At 44.3% G+C, this 18,775-nt stretch overlaps 1 protein-coding gene across 2 annotated transcripts in view; it reads left to right on the top strand.

Annotated features, from left to right (window-relative positions):
- The window catches only part of itga9 (integrin, alpha 9), a 160,029-nt gene extending 142,291 nt beyond the window's left edge, over positions 1-17,738 (top strand). Inside the window, exons 24-28 of one of the 2 annotated variants that reach the window (XM_042306211.1) lie at positions 3,552-3,677; positions 4,923-5,042; positions 5,709-5,804; positions 13,486-13,605; positions 16,466-17,738. In XM_042306211.1, the coding sequence (XP_042162145.1) occupies positions 3,552-3,677; positions 4,923-5,042; positions 5,709-5,804; positions 13,486-13,605; positions 16,466-16,564 (561 nt within the window). In that variant the 3' untranslated portion in view covers positions 16,565-17,738. Of the gene's footprint in view, positions 1-3,551; positions 3,678-4,922; positions 5,043-5,708; positions 5,805-13,058; positions 13,164-13,485; positions 13,606-16,465 lie in introns of those variants that run through there. The other variant, XM_042306212.1, reaches the window with a different exon arrangement.
- Positions 17,739-18,775: the final 1,037 nt, after the last annotated feature.

Raw genomic sequence — 18,775 nt, 5'->3', positions numbered from 1 at the left:
CTTCTCGCCTGGAGAGCCTCCAGGCTTCCTTCATAGCGGTCAATTTTGAATGAGGAAAACAAATTATTGCAGGGGCAGTTTGGTAAAACTAATCCCATCCGAATCGTCCACTGGAAAAACGGACATGCTGGGATAATAATTACATAACCGACGTTCTATAGTAATTCTCGTCCCGTGCAAATAGGGCTCATGATGGTATTTTGTGACATTTTTGTTTGTTTTGGACTTCGGTAAGTTGTTTTTTTGGGCTGTTCGGGCTCACATCATTCTTTCTCGAGGCAAGCCAAGGTCAGTAGCCGAAGTCTACGCCCCTTCGACGGTGATTGGTCAGCAGTAGGGATTCTTCAATAAAGTATTTTTTGTCATTAAACGAGAGATGACTCGTTTTCATGCACAATTTGTTATTGAGAAATACTGCACTAAACATCTTAGTTAGATGTAAAATTGCGTGACTGAGATCTCCTCGGCAAAAACATCAATGTATGACAGATTTATTGAGTTTAATTCTAACAATTCTGAGGAAGTGTATATTGGCTACGGCATCTCAAAGTGGACAAATAGTGCTATTGGCGCTTTTTTCCTCATTTTTCAAGCAAAGGTCTTTTAAGGGACTATGCGAGCACATTCGTTCGGTTTGCCTAGCCAAGTTCAGCTAGGCGCCAGCCGAACTGAAGCATGCTAATGCTTAACCGAGCCTGGACTTCAAAGGGCAATCAAAAGGCTAGTGAAAAACTTCCTAGAAGGAAGATATCTAGACAAGAACCAGGCTCAGAGGGGAGACCCATAACAATATTTCGTTGTCTATATGTCCAACAGCAGTCTCCCCACACTATTTACCCATTCGCCCAAACATCAGTACCTCTGGCATTATTTATTGGTTTATCGACCTACAGGCCATCCACATCCTTTGTTGCCTTTATCCTACAGAATGAAGTCTATCACTCTTGTTTGCCTTCATGGCCGAGTGCTCTGGATCCACAGTAGCAAACACTTTAATACAAGCTGCTAGTTTATCTGTCTCGGGTCATGGAACACAGGACCTGTTAGAACAGTGCGAGGCACCTTTTGAGGCCCCCCAAAAAAATCTATAAAGGGGAAAGAAATGTTGATACAGCTACTATAGCTAGCCTGGCTGGGCGACCATTTTGTTTCAGAACAGCAGTGTCTCATTTAGGCTGAGAAACTCCATACCCTCAGTGGGTGCTGTGTTATCATAACCCCTGCATATAGGTAGATCAGGGGAGAGCTCAACCTGTTAATTGTGTTGACTGTGTGAATGGGAGGACTAGAGCAGAGACTGCAGACCGTATCCCACCCTGCGTCACCACATCTGGAATCACTTGGAAGGATCAGATAGCTTGCATGGAACTAACGGGGAGATGGCGGGGGGAAACGGGGGGTAATGGGACACCTGCAGATCATTCTACTATTCTATAACATCCCCAATGTAGATTTGGAGTCACAGCGATCAGAAACTGGGGCCCTGGTCAAAAGTAGTGCACTACATAGGGAATAGGGTGCCATTTTGGATACACCCTTTGTCTGTGTTAATTAACACGGTCTGAATATGTAGTCTCTCTGTCCTATATGGATAAGGATTTTACAGTGAGATGTTCTCCTTATACTGTATTTCAGCGTGACAGACATCTATTAACAGACAAAATAAACATGCAAGAAAAACGAGCAAAAAAACTTGGCGCGTTGCAGTTTGTTTGATTTCCAGTCATGATCTTACATTCACCCTAACGTATTGATTTCAGTGTAAAAACAACAACAAGGTAACCCTTTATTTAGGAGCTTGGTTTAAGATTATACTTACCTGAGATTTGATTGGTATTAACTAAGAATCTGGTAGCAATGGATACAAAATAAATAAACATAATTGGTTAATTAGTCCAACACCTGTCTGGCACCAAATGGTGGGCTACACACTGACGCCAGAAACAACATTGTTTTTTCATGTACAATAATGATGCAGTCGTAAAGCAAAACCAGCTTTTGAGAGTCAACAATGTCTTTATTGATATAATGTATCACAGCAAAATGAGCTGTGGTCCTTACTCTAGGGAAACTAAACATACCATCAATCTATTCAGAATTCCATACCATTAAATTCTCTTCCAGCAGGGAGTCTCTCTCCTCTCTCTCTCTCTCTCTCTCCTCTCTCTCTCTCTCTCCTCTCTCTTTCTCTCTTCTCTCTCTTTCTCTCTCATTCTTTATCGCTCTCATTCTCTCTCTCTCACCTCACTCTTTCTATATATCTCTCTCTCATCTAACAGACAGAGTTAAAGTTAGCCCACTGTATGAATGATATTGTCTGTCCAAAATGGCATCCTATTCCCGAAAAAGTAGTGCCCTATATAGGGAACAGAGTGCCATTTGGGTCACAGACATGACTCTTTCTCAGGCAGTGGATTGAAGTAACAAAAACACAGGATACCCTGGACAGTTAAGCCCAAAGTCATAAAAGTGTAGCGATTGTAGATAGAATAAAATAGTGCTCTGAAGGGGTAGAGAGGTAGTGGGTGGTATAAAACAGACAATGGAGAGGTTATAGGACACTTCCCCTTCTGGATAAGAGAGAGGGTGAGGTTGTGAGAGAGAGAAAGAAAGAAAGAAAGAGGGGGGGTCGGGTAGAGATGGAGAGATCAAAAAAGGGGATGAGAGGGAGAAAGCGAAGGATCGGGGAGAGATGGAGAGAGAGAAACAGAGCGTGGAGCGAGACAGAGGGAGAAAAAGAGGGATAGTAGAGAGAGAGAAATGGTGGGGGAGGGAGAAAGAGCGACAAAGAGAGAGATATGGGGGTAGAGAGGGAGAGGGGGGAGGCAGAGGAAAGGGTAAGCAGAGAGAGGAAAGGGGAAGTGTTCCCTGGGGGTATGGTTGGTGGTGATAAACCACCCTGGCTCTAAATCACTCCATATGGGAAACCTGTCAGGGAGCGGCACCGTCTGCCGTTTTCTACCCCCACCTCCTGCCCTCCTGCTGGGGGACAGAACTTCCTCTCAACCCCTAAGACCCATAATCCTGGGACATCAGCAGGAATAGCTGACAGTATGCCTGATAGACAGGCTTGCGTCCCAAATGACAGCCTACTCCCTATATAGTGTACTACTTTTGACCAGAGCACTATATAGGAAGTAGGTTCCCATTTGGGACAGAGACAGTCTCCACATCCACACTCTCAAGCTCACACCCTGGGGACCCCTACAAGCTGAAGGCCGAGTCCAATGAACCAGAGTCAGACTTTTCTCTTCACTCACCGACAGTCCCACAGGCACCCAGTCCTTGTACTTTTTAAAACAAGTAAAAATCATGTTAAACCAATAAACATATTGTTAAACCTTTAACATTATGAGAAATATATTTGTATGAACATCAGTGGGTCTTAAAAATAACATTATTGGGCTCTCAGGAGAGTCCTCTGTTATTACTTACTTGTAGAATGTGTATATTATTGAACAATTCTGAGAGATTTCTCTCTCCAACTCCTATCCTCCCTCTCCTCCCTCAACCTCCCCCTCCTCTCTCCCCCTCTCCCTCCATCTCCCCAGGTGGCGGAGGGGCGAGGGAACTGTACCCCCCACAGGAACCCCCAGCCCTGTACCATCCCCCAGGACAGAGAGAATATCTTCCACACCATCTTCGCCTTCTTCACCAAGTCTGGCCGCAGGGTCCTGGTAAATAAACACACACGCATACAGAGAGAAACACACAACACAGACACAGAGAGAGAAACACACAACACAGACACAGAGAGAGAAATACACAACACAGACACAGAGGGAGAAACACATAACACAGAGAGAGAAACACACAACACAGACACAGAGAGAGAAACACACACACACACATAGGCACAAAGAGAGAAAGTTTCACACACAGACGCACTCATGCAAACATACAGATGCATGCACACACACTTCCACACACACTTGGGACAGTCACAGTCAGTGGAGTTTTAGGGTTCACTGAAGGTATTTCCCCTGCTGATGTATGATGTGTGTTGTAGTGTAACAACTGTTCACCTCTCTCTCCTTCTTTCTCTCTCTGTCCTCTCTCCCTCTCTCCTGCTCTCTATCCCCCCTTTCTCTCTCTGTGTCCCTATCTCTCTCCCCCTTCTCTCTCCACTTCTCTCTCTCTCTCGCTCCCGCTCTCTATCCCTCATTCTTTCTCTCTCTGTGTCCCTATCTCTCTCCCCTTCTCTCTCCACTTCTCTCTCTCTCGCTCCCGCTCTCTATCCCTCATTCTTTCTCTCTCTGTGTCCCTATCTCTCTCCCCCTTCTCTCTCCACTTCTCTCTCGCTCCCGCTCTCTATCCCTCATTCTTTCTCTCTCTGTGTCCCTATCTCTCTCCCCCTTCTCTCTCCACTTCTCTCTCTCTCTCGCTCCCGCTCTCTATCCCTCATTCTTTCTCTCTCTGTGTCCCTATCTCTCTCCCCCTTCTCTCTCCACTTCTCTCTCTCTCGCTCCCGCTCTCTATCCCTCATTCTTTCTCTCTCTGTGTCCCTATCTCTCTCCCCCTTCTCTCTCCACTTCTCTCTCTCTCGCTCCCGCTCTCTATCCCTCATTCTTTCTCTCTCTGTGTCCCTATCTCTCTCCCCCTTCTCTCTCCACTTCTCTCTCTCTCGCTCCCGCTCTCTATCCCTCATTCTTTCTCTCTCTGTGTCCCTATCTCTCTCCCCTTCTCTCTCCACTTCTCTCTCTCTCGCTCCCGCTCTCTATCCCTCATTCTTTCTCTCTCTGTGTCCCTATCTCTCTCCCCCTTCTCTCTCCACTTCTCTCTCTCTCGCTCCCGCTCTATATCCCCCTTCTTTCTCTCTCTCTCTCTGTCTCTTTCTCTCTCTCAACATCTCGCTCGTTCGCTCTCTTTCTCTCCCAATTCCCCCTCTCACTGTCTCTCTACCTCATCTCTCTCTCCAACAGGATTGTGACCGGCCAGGAAGAGCATGTTTAACTATCTCATGTACTCTAGGCTCCCAGACCAAAGAGGATGCTATCAGTATAGATGTGAAACTTCTACTAAACACAGAGATACTGAATCGGGTATGCACATGGTTATTACATAATTATTACATGGTTGTTACATGATTATTACATGGTTGTTACATGATTATTACATGTGACATTGTTACATGGTTGTTACATGATTATTACATATGACATTGTTACATGGTTGTTACATGATTATTACATATGACATTGTTACATGGTTGTTACATGATTATTACATATGACATTGTTACATGATTATTACATATGACATTGTTACATGGTTATTACATATGACATTGTTACATGGTTGTTACATGATTATTATATATGACATTGTTACATGGTTATTACATATGACATTGTTACATGGTTGTTACATGGTTATTACATATCACATTGTTACATGGTTGTTGCATGGTTATTACATATGACATTGTTACATGGTTATTACATATGACATTACATGTTATTACATTATTATTATGTTATTACATGGTTATTACATATTACATTATTACATGGTTGTTACATGGTTTTTACAAGGTTGTTACACGGTTATTACATGATTATTACATTGTTACTGTACATGATTATTACATTGTTACTGTACATGGTTATTACACAAGTATATTGGTATTGCATTATTGATCTAAAGGAAGTTGTATTCAACCCCCGCCCACCTTCTATTTATCCCCCCTTCTCCTCACACACCTATAGGACAGCTCGTCGTTGATCCAGTTCGTGACAAGGGGTAATGTGAGAGTGGACGGGAGGGCCATGGAGGTACCAGAGGGCCTATCAGAAGACACTTCAGTAAGAACATCACTCACACAGATGTATTACTGCAAAGCACTTTACAGTATGTGTGACCCAATCAGCATGTTTGAGGGGATCAGGTTCAGCATGTAGTAGACACAACATGATGTCAGTGAGACAGCCAGTTTAATACTATTAGGTGTTGTCCCTCAGCCAGCCTTGAGGGGTGAATCTAGAAGCTGAATCTTGATTTAAGCCTGGGGAGCAGCTGGTGGCAGGAAACCAGCTCAACCTGGATGTCATGGGGGTTGTATTTTGGGGTGGGGGGGGGTGAGTCCTCAAGGACAGCAGGGTAGCACACACACACACACATACATACACACTCACACAGGGCAGCAGGCCTTTGCGTTGAGTGATTGGATGTGCCTGTGGACCAGTGGAATGAAGTGACGAGCGCTCGGCATCCCCTCATCCCAGATCCTCTCAGCTGATTATATTGATGACCTCCAGGCCCCAGCTCGTAGCTCCATCTCCTAGCGTAGGTTCCTGTGCTCCCTCGGGGTGCAGTAGTCTTGGTTTATCTTTACTGCGATGGGGCCCTTTTCCCAGCAAGCCTGCTACTTATCAACAGCTGACAAGATTTAGTTTATCACCCATGCCATGCAAACAGGCCCTGGTAAATGATGGGAGAACAAAATAATGTATGAGTTATAAAGCTCAGCAATAGAAGACTCGCCTTAAATGGTTCCTTAAGTTTTAGTACCCGTAGGCATAGACATTTTTTCAACGTTGTTAGCTCAGCACAAACTCAGCTGGAGTCAGTCAGAGTACAGATCAGAAGGTAACATACGTTCCCATTGCACACACGCAAGTGATTTGGCATTCGTAATGACAGAAGGCAGAATTCCACAATGGATTTTTTATTTTTTTTTACAAATGTGGGAAAGCGTTCAGGAGGAGTGACAGTTAAAGAAGATTTATCCTAGTCACCTTCTGGGTCTCTGTCTTCTCTGTCTGTTGTTCGGCCGGTGTTGCGTTTTTCATGCCACATTTGCATCCTTATCCCATGAGGACTGGAGTCTCACACGGTGAAACACTCCTGATAACGCTGCGTACGCATCCCAAATGGCACCCTATTCCATATATAGTGCTTGTACTTTTGATCACAGAAGTAGTGCACGATATCAGGAATAGGGTGCCATTTGGGACGTTTCCTGACAGTATTCTTAACGGAACACGTTACAGTTTAAAGAGGTGAAATTCTTCCATATTTCATGGTCATTTTCCTTTTCGCTATGCACCATATATTCCAGTTGGAATGGTGTGTTATTGTGGAAGCCTGATGTCTAGGATGGAGGGGACAGGAGAAGGGTTTCCTGCACTGGGTTCAAACACTATGGCTGATCTTTCTTACATATTTTGATTGTTTGCTCTAGCCTGCCTGGAGTGTCAGATGGACGAGCTTTGCAGTTCAATTGGTCCATTAAGCCAGGCAAGCTCAATCAAGCACAGACACAAACACACACTGTCTGGTTGCCACCTATAGTAGTGTGTGTGCGCGTGTTTGAGACCACGTCTCCCCTCCAGAGACAATATTTAGGCTCACTCCCTCTCTGGCCTTGGAGGTTGGCACTTAGCTAAATTATGAATAGTTAAGTCAACTAAGGATTTTGTCAGCGTAAACACAGATAATTTAGTGGGTCATTGTGAATTAATGTCATGGGAAGCAGGCAAAAATGTGTTAGACCTATAATTTATAGTGGGATCAGACTGTCTGTTTGTTCAGACTGAGAATGTTTGTTATGAAGTTCTTATTTGAATTTAACAAACCAGTTCTCCTAAATTCATAAATGAGCTGACTATACAGTAGTTTCAATGTTGTTTTAAAATCTTATGTCATATACACTGAAATGGCTATATACATAGCTCCAATTTTGATTCGTATCACATAATGTGCAGCACAATATTATCTGTGGCCTTACTGTGTGAGGGTGATGCAATAGTAGGATTGATTTGCTTCATGTTTTGCAATACGTTCACATGTACAATGAAACAACTAAACACTTCAAATGTAGATGGGTAACAGGCATTTTATGCAACAGAATATTCTACTCCTTTCTTAGATTAGAACAAGAATGCTGCAATTGTATGATTGATTTGAAATCATATAACGCCATGGGATCCTCTATCTTTCTCAGACATTCTTGCTTCATCCAACTCCTTTTAAAAGTCACCTTGGAATAGTCCTCCAGACATTCCAGTCTCTGACACAGCCAAGCTTGCTTTCCAAATGGCACCCTATTCCCTGTAGTGCACACTACTTTTGACTAGGGCTTTGACCAGAGCCCTATGGGTCCTGGTCAAAAGTAGTGCACTTTAAATGGAATAGGGTGCCATTTGGGACAGAGACCAAGTAATACTCTCACTATTGTTCCAAAAAGGAACTTCCCGTGAGCCTGTTTAAAAAGTAAGACATTTCACAGCAGACACTATTATCAACCAGGAAATGGCATCATCGTGCAGTCGTCATTCAACCCTGCACCTTAGAGGCTGCTGCCCTATGTACATAGACATGGAATCACTGGTCACTTTAATAATGGAACACTAGTCACCTTAATAATGTTTACATCCTGTTTTACTCATTTCATATGGACTGTATATACTGTATTCTATTCTACTGTATTTTAGTCAATACCACTCCAACATTGCTCTTCTGAATATTTATATATTTCTTAATTCCATTCTTTTACTTTTAGATTTGTGTGTATTGTTGTGAATTGTTAGATACTACTGCACTGTTGCAGCTAGCAACACAAGCATTTCACTACACCTGCAATAACATCTGCTAAATATGTGTATGTGACCAATAACACTTGATTCTCTTAAACTCCACCAGACCGTAGAAGATATTCCCACTGTGCCTGCATCCCAAATAGCACCCTATTCCCTACATAGTGCATGACTTTTGACCAGCTCTCATTGGGCCCTGGTCAAAATTTGTGCACTCGTTAGGGAACAGGGTGCCCTTTGGGATTCGGCCACAGTCCAATGGGAATGTCTATCGTGGTCTGGTTTGTCTGTCAGATATAGACTGATACAGTTCTCATAGAGAGCTTTGGATCTTTGGTATTTCTAGATAATGAGACACAGGTGAGCAGGTCTCTGGGTTTTATTTTAAACTCGTCTCTGTGTCCGTGTGTCTGTCTGTGTTGTAATGTGATCTTGGTTTGTGCACAGTATTTCTCTGTGTCTCCAATGTAATTTTGTCTGTAGCCTCGAGTTTCCCATCTTTCACATTTCCATCACTAGGGAAAGTTAGCATATTTGTCGGTATACATAATATTTCGGAAACAATTCCTATTTTCCAGATGAGTGTTAGTGTATATATTTGTGTTTGACTGTAATCTTTTTGTGTCTGTACGTCTAAGTCTATTTGTCTTCTTGTGTTTTAGGTGGTGTTCCAGGAGCCGAGGGGCTAAGTGGTTGGCTGGATGTCTCTGTGTGTCTGTGTTTGATGCTTGACTGTCTTCTTGTTGTGTTTTAGGTGGTGTTTCAGGAGCCGAGGGGCTAAGTGGTTGGCTGGATGTCTCTGTGTGTCTGTGTTTGATGCTTGACTGTCTTCTTGTTGTGTTTTAGGTGGTGTTCCAGGAGCCGAGGGGCTAAGTGGTTGGCTCAAATCAAAATCAAATCAAATCAAATTTTATTTGTCACATACACATGGTTAGCAGATGTTAATGCGAGTGTAGCGAAATGCTTGTGCTTCTAGTTCCGACAATGCAGTAATAACGAGCAAGTAATCTAACTAACAATTCCAAAAAAAACTACTGTCATACACAGTGTAAGGGGATAAAGAATATGTACATAAGGATATATGAATGAGTGATGGTACAGAGCAGCATAGGCAAGATACAGTAGATGATATCGAGTACAGTATATACATATGAGATAAGTATGTAAACCAAGTGGCATAGTTAAAGTGGCTAGTGATACATGTATTACATAAGGATGCAGTCGATGATATAGAGTACAGTATCAACGTATGCATATGAGATGAACAATGTAGGGTAAGTAACATTATATAAGGTAGCATTGTTTAAAGTGGCTAGCGATACATTTACATCATTTCCCATCAATTCCCATGATTAAAGTGGCTGGAGTAGAGTCAGTGTCATTGACAGTGTGTTGGCAGTAGCCACTCAATGTTAGTGGTGGCTGTTTAACAGTCTGATGGCCTTGAGATAGAAGCTGTTTTTCAGTCTCTCGGTCCCAGCTTTGATGCACCTGTACTGACCTCGCCTTCTGGATGGCAGCGGGGTGAACAGGCAGTGGCTCGGGTGGTTGATGTCCTTGATGATCTTTATGGCCTTCCTGTAGCATCGGGTGGTGTAGGTGTCCTGGAGGGCAGGTAGTTTGCCCCGGTGATGCGTTGTGCAGACCTCACTACCCTCTGGAGAGCCTTACGGTTGAGGGCGGTGCAGTTGCCATACCAGGCGGTGATACAGCCCGCCAGGATGCTCTCGATTGTGCATCTGTAGAAGTTTGTGAGTGCTTTTGGTGACAAGCCGAATTTCTTCAGCCTCCTGAGGTTGAAGAGGCGCTGCTGCGCCTTCCTCACGATGCTGTCTGTGTGAGTGGACCAATTCAGTTTGTCTGTGATGTGTATGCCGAGGAACTTAAAACTTGCTACCCTCTCCACTACTGTTCCATCGATGTGGATGGGGGGTGTTCCCTCTGCTGTTTCCTGAAGTCCACAATCATCTCCTTAGTTTTGTTGACGTTGAGTGTGAGGTTATTTTCCTGACACCACACTCCGAGGGCCCTCACCTCCTCCCTGTAGGCCGTCTCGTCGTTGTTGGTAATCAAGCCTACCACTGTTGTGTCGTCCGCAAACTTGATGATTGAGTTGGAGGCGTGCATGGCCACGCAGTCGTGGGTGAACAGGGAGTACAGGAGAGGGCTCAGAACGCACCCTTGTGGGGCCCCAGTGTTGAGGATCAGCGGGGAGGAGATGTTGTTGCCTACCCTCACCACCTGGGGGCGGCCCGTCAGGAAGTCCAGTACCCAGTTGCACAGGGCGGGGTCGAGACCCAGGGTCTCGAGCTTGATGACGAGCTTGGAGGGTACTATGGTGTTGAATGCCGAGCTGTAGTCGATGAACAGCATTCTCACATAGGTATTCCTCTTGTCCAGATGGGTTAGGGCAGTGTGCAGTGTGGTTGAGATTGCATCGTCTGTGGACCTATTTGGGCGGTAAGCAAATTGGAGTGGGTCAAGGGTGTCAGGTAGGGTGGAGGTGATATGGTCCTTGACTAGTCTCTCAAATCACTTCATGATGACGGATGTGAGTGCTACGGGGCGGTAGTCGTTTAGCTCAGTTACCTTAGCTTTCTTGGGAACAGGAACAATGGTGGCCCTCTTGAAGCATGTGGGAACAGCAGACTGGTATAGGGATTGATTGAATATGTCCGTAAACACACCGGCCAGCTGGTCTTTGCATGCTCTGAGGGTGCGGCTGGGGATGCCGTCTGGGCCTGCAGCCTTGCGAGGGTTAACACGTTTAAATGTCTTACTCACTTCGGCTGCAGTGAAGGAGAGACCGCATGTTTCCGTTGCAGGCCGTGTCAGTGGCACTGTATTGTCCTCAAAGCGGGCAAAAAGTTATTTAGTCTGCCTGGGAGCAAGACATCCTGGTCCGTGACTGGGCTGGGTTTCTTCCTGTAGTCCGTGATTGACTGTAGACCCTGCCACATACCTCTTGTGTCTGAGCCGTTGAATTGAGATTCTACTTTGTCTCTGTACTGGCGCTTAGCTTGTTTGATAGCCTTGCGGAGGGAATAGCTGCACTGTTTGTATTCAGTCATGTTACCAGACACCTTGCCCTGATTAAAAGCAGTGGTTCGTGCCTTCAGTTTCACACGAATGCTGCCATCAATCCACGGTTTCTGGTTAGGGAATGTTTTAATCGTTGCTATGGGAACGACATCTTCAACGCACGTTCTAATGAACTCGCACACCGTATCAGCGTATTCGTCAATGTTGTTGTCTGACGCAATACGAAACATCTCCCAGTCCACGTGATGGAAGCAGTCTTGGAGTGTGGAGTCAGCTTGGTCGGACCAGCGTTGGACAGACCTCAGCGTGGGAGCTTCTTGTTTTAGTTTCTGTCTGTAGGCAGGGATCAACAAAATGGAGTTGTGGTCAGCTTTTCCGAAAGGGGGCGGGGCAGGGCCTTATATGCGTCGCGGAAGTTAGACTAACAATGATCCAGGGTCTTTCCACCCCTGGTTGCGCAATCGATATGCTGATAAAATTTAGGGAGTCTTGTTTTCAGATTAGCCTTGTTAAAATCCCCAGCTACAATGAATGCAGCCTCCGGATAAATTGTTTCCAGTTTGCAGAGAGTTAAATAAAGTTCGTTCAGAGCCATCGATGTGTCTGCTTGGGGGATATATACGGCTGTGATTATAATCGAAGAGAATTCTCTTGGTAGATAATGCGGTCTACATTTGATTGTGAGGAATTCTAAATCAGGTGAACAGAAGGATTTGAGTTCCTGTATGTTTCTTTCATCACACCATGTCACGTTGGCCATAAGACATACGCCCCCGCCCGTCTTCTTACCAGAAAGATGTTTGTTTCTGTCGGCGCGATGCGTGGAGAAGCCCGCTGGCTGCACCGCTTCGGATTGCGTCTCTCCAGTTAGCCATGTTTCCGTGAAGCAAAGAACGTTACAATCTCTGATGTCCCTCTGGAATGCTACCCTTGCTCGGATTTCATCAACCTTGTTGTCAAGAGACTGGACATTGGCAAGAAGAATGCTAGGGAGTGGTGCACGATGTGCCCGTCTCCGGAGTCTGACCAGAAAACCGCTTCGTTTCCCTCTTTTTCTGAGTCGTTTTTTTTTTTTTTTGGTCGCTGCATGTGATCCACTCGGTTACACTGGTTGTAAGGCAGAACACAGGATCCGCATCGCGAAAAACATATTCTTGGTCGTACTGATGGTGAGTTGACGCTGATCTTATATTCAGTAGTTCTTCTCGGCTGTATGTAAAGAAACCTAAGATGACCTGGGGTACTAGTGTAAGAAATAACACGTAAAAAAACAAAAAACTGCATAGTTTCCTAGGAACGCGAAGCGAGGCGGCCATCTCTGTCGGCGCCGGAAGATGTCTCTGTGTGTCTGTGTTTGATGCTTGACTGTCTTCTTGTTGTGTTTTAGGTGGTGTTCCAGGAGCCGAGGGGCTAAGTGGTTGGCTGGATGTCTCTGTGTGTCTGTGTTTGATGCTTGACTGTATTCTTATTGTGTTGCAGCTGGTGTTCGAGGCGCTCCACAGCCAGGAGCCGAGGGGCTAAGTGGTTGGCTGGATGTCTCTGTGTGTCTGTGTTTGATGCTTGACTGTATTCTTATTGTGTTGCAGCTGGTGTTGAGGCGCTCCACAGCCAGGAGCCGAGGGGCTAAGTGGTTGGCTGGATGTCTCTGTGTGTCTGTGTTTGATGCTTGACTGTATTCTTATTGTGTTGCAGCTGGTGTTCGAGGCGCTCCACAGCCAGGAGCCGAGGGGCTAAGTGGTTGGCTGGATGTCTCTGTGTGTCTGTGTTTGATGCTTGACTGTATTCTTATTGTGTTGCAGCTGGTGTTCGAGGCGCTCCACAGCCAGGAGCCGAGGGGCTAAGTGGTTGGCTGGATGTCTCTGTGTGTCTGTGTTTGATGCTTGACTGTATTCTTATTGTGTTGCAGCTGGTGTTCGAGGCGCTCCACAGCCAGGAGCCAAGGGGCTATGTTGTTGGTTGGATCATTGCCATCAGCCTGCTGGTGGGAATACTCATCTTCCTACTGCTGGCTGTGCTGCTCTGGAAGGTAACACACACACACACACACAAACACACATTTTCTTCTGCAGTACAGCGAATAGTATGGACTATACTTGGTTATTGCGTTGTTATTGGGAGGTGTTTGTCCCTCATATTGTTTTAGACTATAGCCTAGAACACCTCCCCTCTAACTGGCAAACACACCCTCATCGTGCTCTAGTCTACACTGTAGCCTCCAACTCTGGTTGACCTGTATCCAGGTCAAAACGTTAACCACAACTCCAAATTCTAACACAAAGTAATCAAGGCTGGGGTCATTAAGGACTGTACCCTGTCATTTACTAATTTGACACATTTTTCCTATCATAATTATCATAATTATCTCTAATCTACATAATTAGTTTCCTCACCACTTAATGGCACTATCTTTAATTGCTGTAGTTTGTGTCGTGGTAATGTATAATGTAGGGCTCTCCAACCCTGTTCCTGGAGAACTACCCTCCAGTAGGTGTTCACGCCCACCCTGTTCCTGGAGAACTACCCTCCAGTAGGTTTTCACGCCAACCCTGTTCCTGGAGAACTACCCTCCAGTAGGTGTTCACGCCAACCCTGTTCCTGGAGAACTACCCTCCTGTAGGTTTTCACGCCAACCCCAGTTGTAACTAATGTGATTCAGCTTATCAACCAGCTAATTACTATAATCAGGTGTGCTAGATTAGGGTTGGAGCAAAAACCTACATGTCTGTAGCTCTCCAAGAACAGGGTCGGAGAGCCCTGGTATGATGTCGCCATCATTGGCTAATGTCATTTGGCATATTGTCAGAGGAACATTTTCTCCCTGTGCTAATGCGTAAGCTCGTTAAACAACAAGCTGCATTAGGCAATTTGTGTAGAGCCTCTTGGTTTGTCTGTGGCAGTGCTACATTTCTTCTGAAAAAGACAGTCAGCACTCTCAAATAAAGTATGACTTTGAATTATTATCAGCAGTCGCAATGAACACATTTCAGCCATCAAGCCTTTGTCAGTGCTACGTTGTCCAGAGATTGGTTCACACAGAGTCCTGTTGTGAAGTGCTGCTTCTCTTGGATTAGAGCGGCATGCAGTCAGTCACAGGGGAGGTGCTCTTGGCCAGTCTTTAACAACCATCCCAGGAACAATACAGGGAACTCACTATAATTTACACCAACCATACATACCACGCACACACACAAACACACACACAGTCAAGCAGACACACACACCATACTACACACATGAAAGAAAGGGGAAATGGCAATCACACTGATGTCCAGACAAGAGCCTCTTAATTCTCTTCACACAAAACTCCTATTCTTTTCCTCTTTTCCTACTCCCTTATTTTTTTCCCACTGGGAATACCATGACTAAACCCTGGAATGTTGGTCCTGGGACATCCTCTGTGTGTGTGTGTGTGTGTGTGTGTGTGTGTGTGTGTGTGTGTGTGTGTGTGTGTGTGTGTGTGTGTGTGTGTGTGTGTGTGTGTGTGTGTGTGTGTGTGTGTGTGTGTGTGTGTGTGTGTGTGTGTGTGTGTGAGACACGAGCCATCCCCCCTCCCTTTGCCCAAGTCCTTGCACCCTGCCAAAATAAACCCCTCTTACAAGCGCCATGTCCACTATTTCCCTTTTTCTGGAAATTCCTGAGAGGCAGAGGTGTCCCAAATGGCACCCTATTCCCTATATAGTGCCCCACTTTTGACCAGGGTCCATAGGGAATCCCATAGGGCTCTGGTCAGAAGTAGTGCAATACTGTATGTACATATGTAAGATCTTAATATGATCACTCTTTTGTTGCTGAGAATTTTTCTGCCAGCAGGAAATGCAAACTTGTAGTGTATTCAAGGTTCAAAAAAGGCTTCTAAAGTTTGTAGAATTTCCACAAACTGTATCAACCCCTAAAAAAAATGTCCATTAATTATAATCCACATAATAATTCAGTTTCATGTTGCTACAGGATTATTTTTCTGCTGTAGCAAACTGGCTCAAATTAAGATCCTACATCTGTCGGAAATAGGGTGCCATTTGAGACGCAGCCTAGAGGTCTGTATCAATAAACGGTCTGGTCAATCGAGATATATGAATGAAATCAATGCGAGAGACAAAAGACAACATACCATACCATCATGACAGTACCACATACAATCAGCACATCATCATCAAATAAAACATTTAGAATAGTAGAAACTACATAAAACAATATAAAAAATGAGAAGCACAAGGAAGACACCACAACAGCAGGGCCCGGAAGCTCACTTTGAGCTCCTAATGGAGCAAAGGGCCTCAACAGTGCATCTCCAGCAAAGGAAGCCTGGAACTTCATTCAATGTGGTTCTATCCTGGTGGTTGCTGCCTGGTGTCCAGTGTAATAGAGACTGGTAAACCTTAACAGGTCAAACATCTGGCCGTAGGTCCACCTCACTGGTAAATGCTCCTTTCCATTGGCCCCTAGAACAACTGCCTACGATGGCTCCTGGAGTGGTCTAGCGGTCTAAGCCACTGCCTCAGGGATTCATGCACCAGTGCAAGCGAGGGTTTGAATCCGACCCACTGCTAGCACACCCTCTCCTCCTACCTTTACTGTCAGTCTTTCACTGTCCTACAGTATATAATACCGTACATACAAACAATATGAAACCGCTGACCCTAAGAACAACTGACATGAGTCAAACATCTGGCCATAGGTCCATCTCACTCCCTAACCTTTGCACCTGAGATTCTAGAAACTGTTGATTGTTGATGCCAATATGAGCAGAGATAATCGAATAGAAACTTGAAAATCTTAACAGGTTAAACATCTGGCCATTACACCTCACCACTGACCCTGAGCTAACCACAAGTGGTTTTATTCTCTCCCCTCTCCTTGTCATCCTCCTCTCCTTTCCCCTTTCCCAGATGGGTTTCTTCCGCCGGCGCTACCGGGAAATCATCGAGGCTGAGAAAAACAGGAAGGACAGTGACGAGAGCTGGGATTGGGTGGAAAAGAACCACTGAGAGACAGAAGCCAATGAGAGCGCAGGAATTGGGGATTGGGCCAATGGTGGATCCAATGAGCTGGGGGCTTTCACCACAGCCAGCCAATCAGGACTAAGGGCCCTTCAATCTTCCATATGTGGAAGAGAAAAAAATATTCTCCGGATTTTTCGGAGGGAGACCTGACATTTTAGTGGGTGGGGGACTGGGGATTGAGGAAACGAACGAACAGACATCTGAGGTGATGGTTGGTGTGGCTTACAAGGGTCGTATTCATTAGGACCCTAATTCAGTGCAACAGAAAATGGAAATTCGCGTTTTTTATTTGACAAGCCCAATGAGTCTTTTCCTGTTTGTTTTCTTCCGTTTGGTGCCAAATGAAAACAACACTCGCAATAGAATTGAATTAGTCCCTATGGAGTTTATGGAGATAACTTCCTGACAGTCAAATCTATGGAGGTAACTCCCTGCCAACAGAAAATAACAGAATGGAACTGGTAAAGAAAGAAGGGGCCTGTTCAGAAGGCTGTAACATAGATAGAAATATATCGTGCAGAACAGAAATGATTGTCATATATACGAATAGGGAATTGCATCAGTTCTATTCATTCTATTTCTATCTGCAACGTTCAGAGTGCTTCATGTCCCTGAATTCACCCAAGGAGATTGATGTCCTGTGACAGGAAGTGGAAATTACAGATATTATCAGACAAGACCATGAAAACCCTCAGGGCTCTGTTTTAATAGTAGCAAAAATTTATTTTTATACATATTATAGCCATATTGTATTAAATTGGGGCTTCGAGAAAGGGTTGGTTGGGGTTTTTGAAGTCTAATGTAAGCATATCTATATGTTTTTCTTTAAAGCACTGATGTCCGAGTTGATAAGAAGAGTTGATGCTATGTTTCCAAAGTTTATCCTTTCTTTTTGAGGCCAAAGATAATCTATAGTATAGTATAGTATAGTATATGAGTATAGTATATAATTCTGTACTGTTTCCTGCTCACAAATATCTCTTGAATATCTCACACATATCCTTCTCCCTTAGATATCTATATGGCAACCAGCCAAAGCAAGTCCTATGAAAGCCCATATAAATATAACTATTAGAGCGGACATTCCCATTCAAGTCAACATTCTATTTTTATGTGTAGACCTTCCCTTCACCATAAACAGAGCTATATTTTTGTCACACATCGAAGTTGTCATTGTCATGAAGAAATGCTGATAACCAAGCAAAAGAGTTCGAATACGTTTTTAATTGATTGTATATGTAACGCTTTTCCAGACCCTCAAAGCGCTTTATATAGTAAAGAGGAAACTCACCTCATCAACTACCAAGTAACCCATGGTCCAGATGCAGACATCACCAACACCACTGTAGCTAGAGCATTTCATTTACAGTTAGAGCTCTGTTCAGTCTGTATGACTGAAGCGTTACAGATTGCGCGCTAGAAATGTAAAGCTGACATGCTGTGTTTACCGTGAATGCTGTGTTTACCGTGAATGCTGTGTTTACCGTGAATGTCGTGAATGCCGTGTTTACCGTGAATGCCGTGCTTACCGTGAATGCTGTGTTTACCGTGAATGCCGTGTTCACCGTGAATGCCGTGTTCACCGTGAATGCCGTGCTTACTGTGAATGCCGTGTTTACTGTGAATGCCGTGCTTACCGTGAATGCCGTCTCTGCTAACGAGGAAACATTGCCTTTACATTTCAATCACGCTGGAATGCGGAACTTCCGCGATACAGATTGAATAGAGCCCTTAATTTGCCACATTTCACAAAGTGTGGTCGTTTCAAACTGAAAGTTTAAAATGTGAGTAAGGCAGAAGAGACAGTGGATAGAGGAGGAGTGGATAGATGGCATAAACAGATATACTCATAATTTTTTAGCTCAAAGAAGCATTCCACTTGTCGCCACTAAGTTAATAATCTCTCCAGTGTTGTGTGCCAGAGGAGAAGGTCCATCAATTAGATGATAGTCTGGAAAATTTCACAAATCATGGTATTTAAATCATTTCAAAATGTTTTTGACTGTATCCTTTCATATGAGTGGAAAGGTTTACATTATACCTTTAAATTGCCATTATACCTATGTAACTACATAGAAAGAACTGTATAAACAACATTGTAGTTACAGTAGTGATAGAGTATTGGCATAGGGCTATGCATTAGATGCAAATTAGAACATTTTGGTTTTACAGTTAAAATGTGTAATTTAACCGACA

The sequence above is a fragment of the Oncorhynchus tshawytscha genome, linkage group LG25 (genome assembly GCF_018296145.1).
Source record: "Oncorhynchus tshawytscha isolate Ot180627B linkage group LG25, Otsh_v2.0, whole genome shotgun sequence".
Taxonomy (NCBI): domain Eukaryota; kingdom Metazoa; phylum Chordata; class Actinopteri; order Salmoniformes; family Salmonidae; genus Oncorhynchus; species Oncorhynchus tshawytscha.
Note: the sequence above shows the minus strand (reverse complement) of the source record. Positions and strands in the feature narration are given on the sequence as shown.